At 41.0% G+C, this 19,359-nt stretch overlaps 1 protein-coding gene across 4 annotated transcripts in view; it reads left to right on the forward strand.

Moving 5' to 3' along the window:
• npm1b (nucleophosmin 1b) overlaps positions 1 to 19,359 on the forward strand; it is a 31,441-nt gene that overhangs the window by 2,280 nt on the left and 9,802 nt on the right. For 3 of the 4 annotated variants that reach the window (XM_061252838.1, XM_061252836.1, XM_061252839.1), the window contains exons 3-8: positions 674 to 793; positions 3,852 to 3,945; positions 5,509 to 5,612; positions 6,353 to 6,420; positions 6,745 to 6,832; positions 14,687 to 14,782. In XM_061252838.1, coding sequence (XP_061108822.1) covers positions 674 to 793; positions 3,852 to 3,945; positions 5,509 to 5,612; positions 6,353 to 6,420; positions 6,745 to 6,832; positions 14,687 to 14,782 — 570 coding nt within the window. The remainder of the gene's footprint in view (positions 1 to 673; positions 794 to 3,851; positions 3,946 to 5,508; positions 5,613 to 6,352; positions 6,421 to 6,744; positions 6,833 to 14,686; positions 14,783 to 19,359) is intronic. The other variant, XM_061252837.1, reaches the window with a different exon arrangement.

A 19,359-nucleotide genomic window follows, 5' to 3' on the forward strand; every position in this document is an offset into this window, starting at 1 on the left:
TAGTAATAGTAATATTAAGTCAGCCTAATTGCCAAATATTTACATTGGCATTGACATTGTGCAGCATAACCTCATAGTTGCAGAAATCTAGTTAAATACCTGTATCATTAACAGCTACAGCAATTCTTTGATAACCCTAATACTGTAGCATTCAATTTCCTGTGGTGTTTGCATTTTAAACCCCCTGAAATGGCCAGATTGCTTGCTCGAACTACAGAAGCTTATATGCCTGGTGATGAACGTGCATTTCTTTTAAACCATTTAACCTTCAGAAAAAGAAATCGGTTATCGGTTTTCAATTTTTGTCACAATCAAGGTTAAACGTTTAACCGTTCACACCCCTATTTTGGACCATGCCTCTATGTAGATCCTTGCAAGATCCTTCACATTTTTAGGTTTGCGCTCATCAACTACCCTCTTCAAAAAACAGTGGTGTTGTTGTTTTCCTCTGGAAACAGTGCACACACGTATGTGATTCGCCCAGGCATGTCACATGGGTGAACCTGGGGCAATTGGATGTTGGTATATTGAATAAGTGGGAAATAAATGGTTACATGTGCACAGAGAACTTAATCATCCCCTAAGCTATTGCAGCCTGTCAGATTATTGATTGTAGCTTGGTTTTTAAGAGTATATTTCTTGAGAGTTTAGCTCTGTTATCTGTGTCCCGCAGGTGTGCTTGGGGGCGGAGGCTGAAGACAAGTTTCACACGGTGGAGATTGAGGGCATGACATACGACGGCAAGATGTCCAAAGTCCAGTTGGCCGTCCTGAAGCCTTCAGTGCTCCCCTCTGTGAGTGCTCTTCCAACCGACGGCACTGATTTTCTTGTGTCACAAAGTACATGAAATGGTCTAGATAGCCACGAGACTAAAGAGTAGATTATTAGATATTGCACTACCGCTCAAATGTTTGTAATCACCTAGCCTTTTTCTGCTTACTCTGATTTAATATTTTATTTTCTGTGTTTGTAATCAAACAATTCACACATGGTCAAAGCATAGGCTTTTATTCAATTATTGTATTATATACATTTTGCCTTCACCATATAATAATTAAAGCACTTTTTATGTGTGGTCCCCCAATTTCAATATTTGAAACAAATTAACATAATGTCAAATAAGAGTCATGTTACATTACATTACATTAATGGCATAATCTTATCCAGAGTGGCATACAGTTGATATAGACGAAGCAGGAGACAATCCTCCTCAGGAGCAATGCACGGTTAAGGGCCTTGCACAAGGGCCCAACGGCTATGCGGACTGTGGCTACACCGGGGATCGAACCACCGACCTTGCGGGTCCCAGTCATGTACCTTAACCACTACGCTACAGGCCGCCATGTTTTTAATGTTATTTGTGTTTGAATTCAATTGTTTCTCCTGACAAATTTTCCTGTGGAACTGCATATCTGGCAGCAGCAGTGGTTTGAGGCTCATTTGATACCTTGGCCTCTTGATGACTTGGGTGTTTAGCCAACCAATGTGTTCCACACTGTATCAGTGTAATTTACAGCTGAATCTAGTCCCACCCCCCAATTCACAGAGATCCATTCAAATGCAAAGAGTTTTAATATCACTTGTAGGACAACCTGAAAATGAGAGATCCAGACTTTTGTTAGGTCCCAGACATCAGGAAATGGTGACATGCAAAGGATATGCAACCAAATACAAAAAAAGACTATTTTATTGTTATTATTGTTTAATTAGTCTCAAACATTGGAATGGGGGGCTACATTTAAAAAGTGCTGTTATTACTACATGGTGAAACCAAAATGTATGAAAATACCCTTTAATAAAAACGGAGTCTGCGTTTTGACCACATGTGAATTGTTTGATTACAAAAACAGAAAATAAAACAACTTTTGAACGGTAGTGTATATTGCCAGTGAACTTGTGACCATAGATAACTTGGTTAACAAAGTTAGTCTTGGATGATTGCCTTGGATGGCAGCCAATCACCATTCATGAATGAGAAGCATCAGTTGTCCAGCGCTTTGGATAAATGCAGACCATTTACACCAATAATCTACAGTGCTCTCCATAATTTTTGGGACAAATAACAATTATTTATTTGCCTCTACAATTTGAGATTTCAAAAATCACATGTAGTTAAAGTGTACATTGTCGGATTTTAATAGATGGCATTTTTATACATTTTGGTTTCACCGTGTAGAAATTACAGCAGTGTTTAGACATTGTCCCCCCATTTCAGGGCACCATAATATTTGGGACACCGCAACGTAAATGAAAGTAGTCATTTTTTGTATTTTGTTGCATATCCCTTATCAATTACTGCTTGAAGTCTGTGATTCATGGACATCGCCACGTTGCTGTGTATATTCTCTGGTGCTGCTCTGCAAGGACTGCAGCCATCTTTAGCTCAATAATTGAAAGATTTTTAGCTTTGAAAAACATATATATAATTTTACACCACAATCTGCTGTCAGTAGGTATTATTATTGACTGTGAAAGTTGTTGTCAAGTTACCATGACCCGGCAAATCATGGCTGAGTAGCCAGTTCCACAAAAGGGGGCTAACATTGTTACATGTTACATATGCTTGACATGTAATCAACTAAAGACACATAGAAGGTAAAAATATTAGTCTTAGTGTAACGTAGACCATAATCTGAACAGAATACGGGGAAACTTCCACCAGAAGTTAACTTCTGTTCAATGTTAGTTGTTCTCCTGAGGAACGTGATTTATGATTATGGTTGCTTATTTGCTGTCCCAGACACTAAAACACTTGGATTCATGTGAATTGGATCAATAATTATAGAGAAAACCACAAATAACCCACCCGTGTTAATTAAAAACTGATGGTCTATATAAAACGATGTTTGTACGTGCGTGAACAATTTTACAAGGAACACTTTTGGCTGTGCCGTTTAGGTCTGCCTGGTTCGTAGTCTCTAGTTGGCAACAGCTTCCCCACCATACTGTTACAGGGGAGCACCATTACCATGTCACTGTATGTGTATGTGATTTGTGTGAAGTTTTATGAACGCTGATCTGGACGTAATGTCTTATTTATATTACATTTTCACTGTATGGAACATTGTGGGCTAACTTGGTGTTCAGAACACTGTGAGTCCACATTACATTCCAGCATTAGGGCTGATCAATTTAATGTCTTTTGAGGCTTTCTGCAAATGCAAACATTTTCACTTCAAACTTTTTTCCCCCAATTAATTTCCTTAGTTTTTACACCAGGAGGTTCAATTAATACTTGATTGGTAATTATTAATATGCCTTAAAAATAACTTGGCTTAAAGAATATATTTGGCCCACTAGCTAACTGTAATTGTCCCCATTTCTTTTACGCGGATGCCATCTACTGGCAAAAAGTAGTATTTTAATTTTTTCTTGGTTGAAATGAGTTCTCAGCCAAAGGTTTTGTTTTTATACCTAGCTAGCATGCATAATGATGCACAATTTAATAGTATAGTTTGCATCTTTCTTTACCATTTCAACAATAATTCTGCTGTCTGAAAGACACCTTACGCCCAATTGCTTCTGACTAGCTGGTTGGTGCCGTGCTTGGCAGCCAATCTCCGTTGGTGTGTGTGTGTGTGCGTGCGTGCGTGCGTGCGCGCGCGCTCGCGAATGAGTGAATGAGAAGCATCTGTACAGTGCTTTGGATAAAGGCGCTATATAAATGCCAGCCATAAAAATCTGCATTTAACACTAATTCACTTCCGTTCTGATAAAAGTGCCTTTTTGCCATAATATGGCAACTTCAAATAATAATGTAACCTTTGCTAGTATATCAATGCTGGCGTATATTTGATGGAGTACCTAGAGTACATTTTGCATGTGAAAATATTGTAATTATCTTTCCTCAGATGAGTTTGGGGGGCTTCGAGATCACACCGCCCATCACATTCCGTCTCAAGTCTGGATCCGGTCCGGTCTTCATCAGCGGCCAACATTTTGTCAGTAAGTGACGTACAATGAACCTTGTTACTGATTTCCATACATGCATGCACCTTTACTGAAAGGCTTCCAAGGGCATTTTCCCTAGAGAAGAGCACTTGGACAAAGCATTTGGGGAAATATCAGACGCGTTCCTTGGGTTTTATTTTCTCAGAACAACCCTAAATGGTTTTCCTGGTCAAATTGGTGTGCTATGTTGAATTCTAAGAGATACTGATTGAGTGTTTCAGGGACCATCTCTAGCTGTAATCATAGCAGAAAAATTTGCTACAAATGTATGTATTTTTTGCTCATGATATGAACACCCCATGCACAATTCATGTGAGACCATGTTTTATGAGAGAGCACTCCTTATTGTGTTGTTGGGAAGTTGTTGTGTTTAATGTGTGTACATTCATGCTCTTGGTAATGTCATTATTTTTGCAATTTCAAAATTAGTCAAGTATACTTCAGTAAATAGTTGTCAGTGTGTCAAGTTATTATAGATCATAGGTTTTATACAACTTTGATGTATAAAACCTTCCTGTGTACCACGACTGTACCTCTTAACCATGTATGGAAATGCATGGAATATGCTGTATAACTAATGTCTTGAGTAGGTGCGGTGTAATTATGTTTTGTAAATACGTCTCCTGTTGTAATTTATTGCGCACTATAAAATGCATTTAAGCACATTTCATGACACATTGACGGATGCATGTATTAAATAACAGTGCAGAATGGGCAGTAAGCCTGACCTCCCCCATGTCAAATCCTTACAATGTGCTCTACTTTGAGGCGCCTCCAGGGGGAGGTAGCGAGGAAGCGTCTGGGTCACAGCGCAGTGAAATTGCGGCTTTTGTTGGATGCTAGCTAAAACCTGGCATGACACTACTATTAGCCACTGTGTTCATAGAGCAGGTGATGGGAAAAGAATGACAGGGACGGCAGAATTAGTCTGGCTCTGGCATCCTGTGTGCGACTTCTTCAAAGGCTTCAAAGGCTTCAGCGCTTCAGGAACAGGACTGTGTCCTTTGGAACTGAAACTGCCACAGAAATCCACCCCTTGCCCAGCTGTGTGCCTGCGTGTGTGTGCCTGCGTGTTTGTGCCTGCGTGTTTGTGCATGCGTGCGTGTGCATGCGTGCGTGCTCATTACACCTTATCTAATAATGCCACGTCCTAGAATGTGTGTGTTTTTTGGATCTGTATTTAATGTCCTTGTGACTGGCCTTTCCTCAGCTGCCTAAGTGAATTTATTTTCCCTTATGTAATGTAATATTTCAACATCCAGGTCCAGGGTTGAAGCAGGATTTAATGATGGATAATCATGTTAGATCTACCTGCGTTGCCATCTCCAGTGGTAGATCAGCAGATAATATGGAGGATTTTTGTTTATTTATTTTTATTTTTAAACGTTTTATATATTCAGATGGTGGAGAGCAGAAAGGGTTACTGATGTTGGTGGGAATCACAGTACGGCGCGCCATTGGTGCGGAATTGAACCCTTGACCGCTTGTCGAGATTTGGTTGCAGTGAACATAGGCTCTGAGCATATGTTGACTCTATCTCCCCGTCCGTGTTTGCAGGCGTGAAGGATTCTGATGATGAAGAAGAGGACGAGGAGGAAGAAAACAACACATCGCCCATGAAGAGGCCATCAAACTCCTCCTCTGGGAAGGCTCCCTTGCAGGTATGTACCTCATTCCCTATCCCGAGGGCGTGGCCTAGAGTATTGAGTCCCCGTAATTGGTTTATTCTGGATTGAGGTACCTGTGGCACCTCGGGTTCTTGCTGTAAAGTCCACTCCAGCGGTTACTTATCAGTAGGCTTCAGACCTGGGTCATATGTAATTCAAATACTTTTCTGTGCTTGCCTGGTGCAATTGAGCCAAGAGGACCAGACATTGGGGTTTGTACTTTTTGAGAGTAGTTCATCCAGTACACCAGACAATTTAGGAAAGCACAGAGAGTTGCTGAGAGTGAATTTAGCATTTTGCACTAGATGACCACCAAGGCTAGGCATTTTTATAGTACTTTCTCTGAAGACAGAGAAGTGCCTGGCACTTTGCATAAACACGGACAAAGTGGTTTAGAAAACATATACATTTAATGAATAAAGAAATTTATAGTGCAAAATTGTGCACGTGAGGAAAAAATGCTAGACAAGACGAGCGTTTCAGCTCTTGCTTTCTTCACTGAATAAAAACTTGCAACACAAGGTTCACATGAAGTAAAGCTCTCCTAATGATATGATGGTGTATAGGTGAAATAATTAGAGAGCCACATTCTTTCAGTGTTGAAATGGATTCAGAAACCAGCTAATAGGTTTGGTAGATTAGGCCTTCATGGTAGAAATAAATTCTAGAACTTTCTCCGCCATGTTCTTTGAGGAGCCTGCCTTCTCACCCCATCTGTTACTGTCCCCATGCAGAAGAAACTGAAGATGGTGAAGATGGACGAAGAGGAGGAGGACGATGATGACGACGACGACGATGAGGAGTATGAGTTTTCTTTTTCTGACCACCATTTGCATCTTGCCAGTTTTGGCTCCCAAAGGAAACTCTTCAATTGGCCATGTTAAATGGCTAAAACTTCATTTGGACCTTCAAAGGAATAACTTAATTTGCAGATGCCTTTGCATAATTCCTGAGTCACGGTTTGCCTTGCTAAATAAAAAAAAGTTAGAAATTTAGTTTAGTCACTTATTGGAGGATGTACGACACTTTAATTGTAGTAGCTTTATTTTCCCTACATTTGAATGTGATATTGTAAATATAATTGTCACATTAAAGTAAGCTTTTGAAACCTGGGTTCTCTTCCCAGTGACGACGACGATGAAGATGAAGATGACGATGATGAGGAAGATTCTGCGAAAATTCCAAAAAGCACCCTGATCAAATCTCCCAAAATAGTATGTGTTCCCTTCACTCTATTTGCTATGAACAAATCGTGTATCTGTCAGATAATGTCCGAACCAGACATGCAAAACACAAAAATCGGCAGCCTCGTAGTTTCGCCGTTCTGGGACCAATATATATGAAAAATCTTTTGGTAAGGCAAACGCGCTAATCCAACGAATCCTGAAAATCTCAAAAATCCATTTGGTAGTTTTTTATTAAAATGAGTGAAAATATTTGCTTTTTGTTTTTTGTTTTTTGTTCTCACCCAATTTGAACACGTCCTACTTCTAAACGGACTAGTGCCTTTTCCTAAAAGTGGGTTTTCATGTGCAACGGTTGTTATTAAAATGGACATTGTCAGAATGAGGCCCTGTTGAAAATCAATGGTGAAAAGTTAGCTTGTCTGTTCGCCAGTGACTCTATAATGTAAGGCATGGCGTAACTGCAAGCCACGCACCTCACGGAACATATGGATTATACATTGCCTTATATATATGGAGGCATAATGGCGGAGTGGATGTGACGTCAGTCAGCAAAGACCTTAGCGGCCCTGCTGCCTCCTGACGTCCAGGAATGTGAATAGCAGACAGCGTTTTCAGTGTCTTTTACCTTGTGTGTAATTCAAAGTCATACTTTGCTATCCCGATGGGTTACAACCAAATGAGACCTGGGGCCTCATTTATAAAACTGTGCTTAGGATTCACGTCAAAAGGTTGCATAAGCATGAACCCTAGGACGTGCGTACGCAAAAAAATATTCTGATTTATAAAACAGTGCATATGCACATCCCACGCCAGTTTTCCTTTATAAATCACAATCAACTCTAAATGTGGCGCAACTTTGCCAGCTTCATGTCCCGCCCACAGTTGCCTATAAATAGGCAGTGAAACACCCCTAATGAATATGCATTTCACGAAGACAACAATGGCAAACGCTGAAAAGAAGGCCAAGAAAAGGGATTTCAGCCATTTGATTGCCTATGAAAAGCTACAGGTGTGGGAATTATCCTGATTGATTGTAAATGACGAACAGTTCTGCACAACGAATGTGATGATGACGATGATGATAATAATAATAATAATAATACACGTTATTTGTCTAGCACCATTACACAGTTACAAAATTAAGAGATAAAACGAACAAACATTTATAACAATAAACACATTATAAAACATAATATATGAATATGATAACAATATATGAAACTATGCTCGTACTTGTAAACGGCATCAGTGCAGCGCAATTTGTCCGACTGTTCACCATATTATTTATGAGAATACATTTAATAACATGAAGTATTGTTTAACAATTCGTCTACATATTTGAGGGATTATTTTACTACAACATCTTCGTTTATATTTATCATCCTAAATCATATTTTTTGGGCACTCCAGGGAGCATCAATCAAACAGCTGTTTGTTTATTCGTTGTAAGAGAGGCTTTTGTCCGTTTTTGCAAATTAACTCTTCGTATATGATACGTGAGAGGTAATATTTCATTACATTACATTACATTACATTGCATGGCATTTAGCAGACGCTCTTATCCAGAGCGACGTACAAAGTGCAAATTAAACACAAGAACAAGTGCAAAGAGGACCTGAGAGGACAGTATAGTTCTGAGTCCTAGTGTAAACATGCAGAAAATCAGAACCCTTTAAGAGTACAATCAACAATCAATTTCGATTTATTTTACACAGTGGTATCTGTTGTGTATCATTTTCGACTTCTCTCGTCGCCAAATGTTGTGTTGCACTTAGGAAGGGAGAGAACCCATATAGCGAGATTCAACAATACAACACTTTAATAAGTATAACACGGACGACGCACGTCCTTACAGCAGCCATACCCAGCCACAACTCCCGGCAAATCTTTATATCTTTTTGCATCCTGTTTCACTTCCCGTTTTCCTGGTCTTACGTCACGAGCATTAAAGGCACAGTTTCTCATTTCTCCAGTCAATGTGCGTACGCATGGGTCAGAGTTTCCGTGGAGGACCGCGCATTTTCCCGTCAAGTTCGTTTTTTATAAATGCCAAAGTTTGCTTAGAAAGTGGCGTACGCATTCTTTTGTGCCTACGCAACGTTTATAAATGAGGCCCCTGGTCCGTATCATTTTCTCATCGCTTGTGATGTTACATCCCTGTCCAATATCAAACCCTGCTGAAAAAGACACCTAGAGCTAGGTTTTGAAACAGCTGGTTAGACCAGCTCCATAGGTTAATCCCAGAATCCCAATGTGTCCGATCTCAATACCGTGTACTGTAACAGTTTTATGTTCTTGGCTATTGGCAGTTGCGTCTCACATACACTAATTCAGAAACATTTCTGTGCATCAGTGAAACGTAGCCTATACTATATGGCGCTTCATATGTCAGTTATCACAAGTGTTTGCATTGGTAAACAATTATTTCCCCACTGTGACATCTGTGACAGATGTATTGGTAATTAATCTGCCATTTGGAAATGGATGGTACGCATGTTTACGTAGGATATTTAAATAACTGTAGCTGCCCTGCTTGTTAACAGTCACGCTAGTTTTATGAAGGCTATAACCAGTGGCATATTTTTTAAAAGCAGCTAGGAAATGTTCATTTCTTGTGAATTTTAAGGAGAAAATATGACCGATTGCTGATCATTAATGCTTGGTGTTATATATAGCAGACAACACTTGCTGAAGTGGTGGAGCAGTCACGCAAAATAAATACGTAGGATAAAACTGTCAGATCTCATACATGTAATTAACAATAACAACATGCACAACTGTAGCAACAGTAGGCTGACAAGTGCTTGAATTTTGAAATTGATCGATTTTCAGGTCCCCTTGAAAAAGAGATTTCGACCTCAATTGGGTATTCCTGGTTAAATGAAGGCAGAAAAAAGAAAATAATTGAGTAAATGAAGAAATTTTTTTGCACGTCTTATGAGATGCTATAGGAACACCACGAGTGAATTACATTGATACATTCTAATTGCTTAATTCTGTGGATCACAGAATGGAAAAATTTGCTTGCTTGTTTTAAATTTAACAGAACATTGCTAGAGCTCAAATGGCAAAGTAAAACACGTCTATGTTGTGTCCGTTTTTATTTCTAAGTCTCATCCCAGCGTGATCCAAACTCTGTGTTGTCGCACGTATACCTTGTCTCCCAGCATTTGCCATATGGGTATTGTTAGAATGCGTAGGCCTATATTCTGCAATTCACTTAGGCTAAACTATGTAGCTGCTTATTAGTAGCCTAATTAGCAACAATGAAACAAAATGTGGTATCACATCATTTGAATCTAGATTGCAAGCACATTGGCTCACATTACTACAGGGAAAAGCAATGTGGAAACCATTTTAGTGCTGCAGCAACGTCGGAGGCACTTGGCAAGATGGACTAGTGATTGACGAACATAGTTTGTGTCCACTACTCCAGTGACTACAACCAAATACATAAACCGACTTCCCTGTTTTAAATTGCTGAATTTGTTTTTGTTGCATATGTCCCACAAAAACAAACTGACATTTCCCAATCTGGGTAGGATGATATGCATGATAATAACGACACAAAAATTGGGCAACATTTTTTGCATGGTCTAATTGGGGGATTTCAAGTTCCCTGCCATCTCCCCTGGACAGTGCCAGATTTTGTGGGTTGGGTTTTCGTAGTTTCATAGTTTAAGTCACCCAGAAATGTGAAAAGACTTCCGCTGAAAGATACATCGTTGTACGCTATGCTGGGGGAGTGGAGGAGGGCGGAGTTTTAGCCATTTCGTTCCTACACTTCGGAAAATGGGACAGTGGAGGGAGGGAGTTCACAAAGATCAGTTTCCGGGGCAATGAGTGGAGGAAGGTGGTAGTGGAGTTAAGTAGTATGCACTTCCTGGCTAATGGGACGCACTTGTTGTCATGACAGGCTATTTCTGACCGCTTTCAAGATGGCAGTTAGCTCAGCTAACATTAGCTATTGAGCTAGTCAACTCAAATAAAAACATTTTTTTTACCCGAACTAATGTTACTTACCTAGCTATCTATCTATCTATACTTCAGTCTTATGTTGCCCTGCTGCTCTAGGATCTGATTTCGCAAAATAACTAAGGAACATTATGTCTGACCCTGGATCAATGGGTAACATACTTTCCAACAACAGCATCTCTGGTTAGTATGTAGCTGTCCTATCCATCGGTGTGTCTTGTTGGGATAACTACCTAACTCTATGCTTCTATGCTTAGCTAGCTAGTCTATATTGGCTTGGTGGTAAAGTAACGTTAATATTACTAACTAATTACTACTATGAAGTAGTAGCTAGCTATGTAATGTTAAATAGGAAAATGTATCTATAATGGCAACTTCTAGCTAGCTATGTTATAATGTCCTGTAACGCATATACTTTAAACCAACAACAGCAGGCTAGTTGTAACCGCCAAGCTTACAAAACGCCATTGCCTTAATGTAACGTTACCTCCAGTTTTGCAGCTATCAACAGCGAGCACATAGCTATCATAGCTAGCAATATAGGCAAAGCTAGCAAGTAACTGTCTTCGATCATGCTGTAACGTTAGCTAGTGAAGTGAAGTTAGCCAAAATTTGTTACCCATGGTTGGTTGGTCACGTGGCTAGCTAGCAAACATATTTCGCTAACCTGTGTAGTCAGCAGCTATTGAAATGATCTTGTGATGGAGCTCCCCAAATCCTAACCTTAACCATTAGTAAATAAATAAAAAAACAACAGACAATGAAAATAAGTCTTACTTTCTTGTTTTTGTCCTTTTTTTACTTCGGGCAATGTTGCTACGGCAAGCTGGAAAGAAAAAACTTAATATGCTCACGCAACCCTACATAAGTTTCACCACATGCAGTTCCATGTAATTCCAATGGAGGGAAGAAGGGTGATACTGATGTAGGATTAGATGGATGGGTCTTTATTTTTTTAAGATTCTCCATGGAGCACCTGTTAAGACGTGATCGTGAACACCAGTACGTACCAACATATTTAAATAACAAAACAATGCACCCCCAGCCCAATTAACTTTTTAATGAAATTCACTTATGATTATCTGCTTATATAAGTACACGTATTATATAATGAAATATTAAGTGTTTATAGACAAGTTTATACAGTTTAAAGCTTTTTTAATCATGAAAAAACTGGTTTAAGCAGGTGGTGTTAATGTTGCGGCTGATGTATGTAACACACTATATTTACTGATTACAGACATCTTTATATCAGTGGTCACACTAATGCAGTATTCTGCATTATCTAAAAAAATGCAGATTCAAATTTATCTTGCGTTCCAAACAAGCTGATAATTTGGGGATAACTTTGTCATGTTAAAAGGTAATATGAAGCTACAGCAACTACCCCTGTGGAAATAATTGCTGCACGCACACACACACACACACACACACATACACACACACATTACCGTAACTTCAACTATTTCATTTTTGACTCATGTCGGAAAAGGTGGAAAAGAATGTGGTTCAAGGAGTTCAAGGCTTGTTGGCTACTTCATTTTAGCTCTTGCTGCTGTGATGTTAACGTGTAAGGGCCATTAGTGGTAACAGTCTTAAACTAACAGCCAAACTAGTTCTTTTGAAATGGTCAAATACAGATTATATTAGTCATTAATAGTTCAAGTTATTATGGCGAGATTAGCACAAGTGGAATATTGTAAGTGCAGATTTTAAAATGGTTTACTTCCTGTTAACACAAGATATCATCGGTCAGGGCCATCACTGTTTATATAGATATGATTACCTTCCGGTAAAAAGGATAGTACAAAATAGAAGTGTAACTGGACTCTGAATAACTGAATGTAATGTCTATTCGGTATGTGATGCAAATTATTATAATTTTTAATGACCCGGACCTGGCAGTTTAGCAGGAGCACTGCACCCTTACCCACTGCTGTCCCAAACCTAACCAACGTCCCAATCAAATTTCTCATGTCTATTGATAGTACTTGCAGAATGGTGGAAAGTTTAGTGCATTGATGGATCTCGTATAGATTTTTTAAAAGCGCCAACTCCAACACCGCTGACCAATTTACAATGTATACATTGGTCAGCGTTACATCCAAAGAGAATAACAGTTGAGTTGACTCAGCAGGGTCCAATCCCCCCTGGGGCAATCTGGGGTGAAGGGACTTGCTCAATCTTTTGAGATTGCTTTGATAAAACGTACAAACACCTTTGACTGTCCTGGGTTTTCATTGACTTCTGCCTTCAAGGATGGTAAATCCGGCGTCAAAGGTGTTATTTTTGTTTGCAGTGACAACGCAAAGAAATAATAGCATAAATTGTAACATGCAAATATAATAACAAACACAATACCATACCACCGATTAGTTGAATCAATTGTTGCAGTTCTGCACAAGGCAAAAACCTGCACTCACAACAGCTTTTTGGTTAGACACCCCTGACTTTAATTTGAATCTGGTTTATTTTGAGGGACTATGCAAAATGTCCACTAGATGTCATGTTTTAGGAGGGAATGTTCACCTGGTTTAAGTTCAGCAAAGGCTAGGTATTACTGAAATCCATTAGGCACCCATTCAGAGAGGACTGGTGTGAAAGTCCAGAAATCTATTCAACAGCATTGCCACTGTTAAACACACCAATGCAATATATGTGTCAATTGCCTAACTGTCATGGCAAATCTTTGTGTTTTTGATTTCACCAGTTTTATTGCAATAGGATTAGGTAAAACTATTTACCAACATGTAAAAATTACTTTTCTCAACATTTCTCAACTCTACGGTCTCGTTCTGCAACCCTAAATGAGGAGCTTTGGATACGGGTGTGTAGAGTTGACTTTTCATCTCTTTCTGGCTCACGCATCTGGTTTCTGCACAGTTAAAACAGGGTCTCGTGTGTAATGACGGGACGTCTCCTCTGTAATCTCCCTCTAAGCTTGCTATTTCCCTGGCTGCAAACTGATGGAGAAAATGTGCTTCCAGAATCCCCGAACCACGTTCAAAAACATGGCACAGAACAAGCACTGGGAATTCCCACTCCCTCCCTCTTTCTCCTGTTTCTCCATCTCTCTTTCCCACCCTCGTTTGTCCCTTTTCTCTTCCTCTCCTTTTATTTCTCTGTCTGAAGCGCTTCCCCCCCCCCCTCCTGACTGTTACTCTGAATGTGACCTGGTCCCTACATGCGCCTGGTTTGTGTGTGTGTGCGTGTGTGCGTGTGTGCGTGTGTGCGTGTGTGCGTGTGTGCGTGTGTGCGTGTGTGCGTGTGCGCGTGCGCGCGTGCGTGCGGTTTCCTGTCCCTCTTGTCTGCTTCTTTTCTCAATGATTTTCTTTTGTATTACTCCTCTCCCTTTCTGCCTGTTCTCTCCCAATTCTGGTTCTGTTGTGCTGAGGAAGTGAAATTTTCACTTTTAGATTTGAAGTGGCTTGCTGACTAACTGGTTCTGTGTTGAGACCACCACCTTGTTTCAGCACAGTTCCTGAAAGCACATTGCAACTAAGTGCACACGGTGGAAGCATATTTCCCAGTTTAAAGAACAGGCACACAGTTTTCCAGAATGGACCACACATCAGTACCTCTCTGTAAATGTTTGTTTTACTGTTTGGTTATGAGACCTGAGTTAAACTGTTTTGGATTCAAATACATTTCATGTTTTTTCTGAGCTTGTCTGGTGTATTGAAACCGTTTAAATACTCAAGAAGTGTTAAGCCCGCCTTCTGATCAGCTTGGCTGGCTTTGTTGCCGCAGGCTAGAGCAGTCGAGCACAGAAAATAATTTGAATACAAAGCAATGATATTAATTGACCTAGATCTGTTGGCTATGCAGTGTGGTCTATGGTAAACCCACAAATAATGTGTATCATGCTCCCTGAGCTGTCCATTTTATTTATTTATTTTTATACAGAACCCTGGCACCCCAGAGAAGAAGTCTAAAGTCTCCTCCCGGGAGAATGGCTCACCTGGGAAGGTGGGTGGCCCAACAGGAAAGCCCCAGGCTAAGGTAGGCCTGGTGCAGGAAAAATTAACCCCAAAAAAAGGAGCCCTTCCTTGTTCGCATGGCCTGGCTTTTTCTTGTATATTCTTGTATTGCCTTCGCATATGATGCTTTTCCTCCTTTGGTCTATATTGTGAAGTGAAGTGATTTTCCTAATGTTTTCTGAGGAAAACGATACGGTCTCGAAACGTGTTGTGCTGTCAGCACACATGCAGCAGTGCAGTTGAGACTTTTTTGGTCCTACGGCTGTTTATTGGTCTTGTGCAGTTTAAGCCCAATAACTGTGTTTCTTTAGCACTCAAGGTTTTTCCCTTTTCTGACGGTCTTCTTTCTGTTTGAGACCTGGAACCAGTCTGCTACAGACTTTTGGGTCTTCGGCCCAGCAATTGACAGACAGGTTTTCATGTGACGTGTACTGTGTTCTCACACAGCGCTAAGGTCATTTTTTTGTCCCTTCACTGCAGTTATGAATTTTACTCTGTTGCCCTCCAGACTAGTGTTCCTGGTGGACTTCTTGTTGTGGCTGTTTTGTTGTTGATGATTAGCAATTTGTGATTGAATATTTTGGCCCTATTGATTCTTGAGTTTAAAAAAAAAATCACAATTTCTTAGCCTGGAAATCAATTCCTTAACCCTGCCACAGAAATACTGTTGAACTGTGTTGAACTTGTGATGTGAATCTGCTACTGATTCAAAATCCATGTGTTGGGATGAGATGCTTTTTTGCATTGGAAAAGAGATACTAAACCAGCTGTGAAAGAAAATAGAATAGTAAAACAAAAAAAAACGTCTGTCTTCTCAGTCTACTTGGTTTCTCGGGTTTTGAAGCCTCAACCTTTGCATTGTTACAACTGTTACAACTTGGTTCAATGGGCTATGGCCACGAAAGAGTGCCTGGGCAAACGGCATCGGTCCGGCAACGATGTCAGCACACGCCATGCCTCAAACCCGAAGTCATGGCCTGTTTCCGATTTCCTGTTACCTGTTTACAGATGTGTGGCAGATTAGGAGAGGTGGGTCCCCAGGTCGATCACTTGTACATCACGCATTTGAAAAAATTGGACTTAATGAAACAAAAGTCAAAGGGTGCCCTCTGGTTTCCCTCCTCTAGAAATATTTGGGGGCCTTTTAGTTCCTTAAGGGAACATTTAACAGATGTATAGTAAAATTATGTACCAGGTAGGTCGTATTTTCCTGTCAGGAAGGGTATGAATTGTGTTCTCCATTGAGGTAGTGAGAAAGGACAGGAGTCTGCTAACAGTGCATAGTTATGAAAAATGGAGTCTAAATGCCATTTGCAGATGGTCTTTGTCCCAAATATGGTAAAACAAAAAAAAAAGATTTTGGTGCAAACAGCTCCACATTACTTTTTGCATTGACTTTTTAATTCTGGGATGTTTGTCTTTCCAAATAAAATTGATATTTGACTATAAACTTTGGTCCAATATTTAATTGGTGGGAGAGGCGGAATCATAGTGGTGAAAATATTTATACTTGGAAGAATGTCCATTTTAATAATGGAGACTGTAGCCTGTGTATACAGCTAGGAAGAAGTCACAATTTCTTGATCAGCCCCTATTTGTTTTGAAATGTTTTGAAAGTTGTCTAAGGATTGTGATGTTCTTTAAAAATCGCCATTTCACGTTGCCTTTAAGGTAAGCGTTGTGGGAAAAATTCAGAAGTCTAGCAGATTAGACGAGAGTCTTACGCAGCCTTATGATTCCAACACAACCAATTTGAGGTTTTAATTTGCTGTCTGGGTTTCAGAACAGGCTGTTCAAAAATCACACAGTTTTGGAGTGTGTGTGTGTGTGCTGTACACACCATGCTGCTTCCTCACCATCCACAAACTGGATTTTTGAGGAATGTATGAATAAATGAATTAATTGCAAAGCAGAATTGATAAGTTGAATTGAGTTGTCCCACTTATTAATAGAGGGCACCAAAGTTCCACCTTGTGTGTTCCGCCTTAAGTACCTTCTGTTTAACTTCTGATCTCCCACACTGCGAACCATTTTTAGCATTGGTTTTGTGGCTAGTTTTAGTGCTAGTTTTGGGGCTAGTTTTTGTTCGGGGTCTCTTTGCTGCTGTCGTCAAGTAACTGACCAGCAAGCCCTGCCGTCAGCCGAGTTAAAGCAGCAGGGAGTTAAACCAACAGCAATTAGCCGTAATTAGTCCAGATTAGGCCTCCTACGCAACCTGTAGTTTGAGCTAAATGAACAGATCTGTCCTTTGTGCTCCATCCCCCCAGGCTTGGTTTGAACCCCCACCCACCCTCCAGCTCCACAACATGCAACAGCTCACCTCGCGATGGCACGCCTAGATCACAGCTGTTCCTGGGTTTTACGGGAGCTCCCCGTAAAACCTGCCATACCAATGTAGCTGCAGAATCCCCCCCCCCCCCGAAATTCCTCCGCTTTCCCCTACCCGCTTTTAATTACCTGGAAATACACCCCCTTCCCCCATACACACACAGAGACCTCGTACCCGTTGCGATGCTCGGCAAGACTTAATTGAGCTGCGTGAGAAAGCGCGTCATTAAGAGTGAGAGCGGGGCTTGGGCTCGCTCTGATAGGACCCCCCCCCAGGCCGAGGCCTATAATGACCACGCCGAGGTCCGGCCCCGGGGCCGTTAAAGCCGGGGGAGGATTAACGGCTCATTAACGGTGAACCTCCTGTGGGTTTAGCACCCTCCCCCAGTGTACACCTTCATTCACGTTGGTGCTTTTACACCTTTTTGATGTGGGTACAGGTTGCGTGCTAATCCCGTGGTGGCCCTTCAGCGGAGGGGGCAGGATCCTGCGGGATGCCCTTGGTGGGGGGTGGGACACCCGGCAGATTCCCGATGAGGGTCACACATCTGCACATTCTGAAAGGAAAAACCTAAGGAGCGGGCACAATCGACCGTTAATCTGCCTCGGAATGCCCGCGCCTTTCAGTTACATCTGGGGGGAAAAAAACACCTACATAAAGCGGTAATCTCTCAAAGAACGCTAGGTGTCTCTCAAACACGCTTTCAAAGGCCGCGATTATTCGCTAACTAAAGGACAGGAAGCTGAAGAAGGACTTGGAGGCACTAATGATAGCTCTGCTTTGTCAAGACTGCTGTAAAAACCATCAATGGCAGCCGCTGTCACACCTGGGGTCCATTAGAACGGCGTAATTTATAGTTGATGGTAATTGATTAATTGCTGTCCAATTACACCTGTATTGCTCTTCAGCGGCTGACACTTTGATACGGGTAGTAGGGTAATAAGTGATAAGTGGCTAGTAATTACAAATGACAAGTTTGGCACTACTTCCTAAACTAAATGCATTAGTCACGTCAACGACTGTAAAATGCATCGTTTTAATGCAAGAGCGTACCACCACCTGTCTGCCTGTAAGTACAAAGTAAGAAAAACCTTTGGGTGTAGACCATGACTGCTACTGCCATAGCTGACGCACGCGGCCAGGAGAGTTGACAATATCCTGATGGGTGATTTGGGGCAGGGTAATTGCATGAAATGATAGCATGCCATCGAATAAGTCGCAGGTCACCCTGGGTATCTGTAATCAGCAGTCTGGCACTGATGAAAAAGGAGGCTGGCCCCGGGGTGTCTGTTTCTCAGCTGTTTTGGTCCCACAGGTGTCCTCTTGGAGAGTTCAGCAGGACAGGCATTTCTGGAGCGCAGCCAGCGGCTGGCTTATTTTTATTTTATTTTTTTCTCCCCTCCTTTTGTCTTTCTACCCTCATCCTCCCCTCTGCAGAGGTGTGGGAGTGCGTCCTCTAATTTGATGCCTTTTGATCTGCCTGGCGCATGTCAATCTCAAAAGAGGAAAGAGCAGATTATCACGCTCAATGTGGAAAAGAGGAGAACGGAGCACGGGTTGTTGATCACATATGGCTTGCAATTGGGATAGCATTGCTGGTAATATGCTGCGCTTCGTTTTTTGGCAGTGATACAGAACCGACCTATTACGTATTTGTTTTGGTTTAAAATGCTTTTCTGATGTACTGGAGCCTATGAAAGTCCAAACCCTTTTGGCAGGCTGAGTTGCATCAGGGAAGATCAGTAGAGCACAGAAAAGTATTTGAATCCAAAACAATTACGTAATTGACCCAGGTCTGATACAGAATGCAAATTACGATCTTTGTTCACCTCAGGCCAAAACCTTCACACAATGAGCTTCAGTTTCAAAACTGAACTGCTTAATCACTGCACTAGTGCCCATGTGAATCTGTACCCTTCCCTCACTGTCAGTCCATTTTGTCATCCCCCCTCTCCTCCACCACCCCCATACCCTACAGGCTTTTATTTTCATGTCATAGATGCTGAGCAATGCAATGTGCTTCACACCATTCACATGTACAATTTTAACAGCTGTATTTTTTAGTTTGAAGCTAAAATTTCATGCCTCAACCATATTGGGTAATTTAAGCAAAATGTATTGAAGGTTGAGTACACATAACAGCGGTCGGTGAGCTGAAAATTGGTCAGGTGCAATCCTTGCCTTTCAAGTAATTATTGACCTCAACCTGTTTTCATTATGTTTCCTTGATTAACCAGCGTGCCTACGATTGTGCATGTATGGCACAGTTT

Source organism: Conger conger, chromosome 8, assembly GCF_963514075.1.
Source record: "Conger conger chromosome 8, fConCon1.1, whole genome shotgun sequence".
NCBI classification, from domain to species: Eukaryota; Metazoa; Chordata; class Actinopteri; order Anguilliformes; family Congridae; genus Conger; species Conger conger.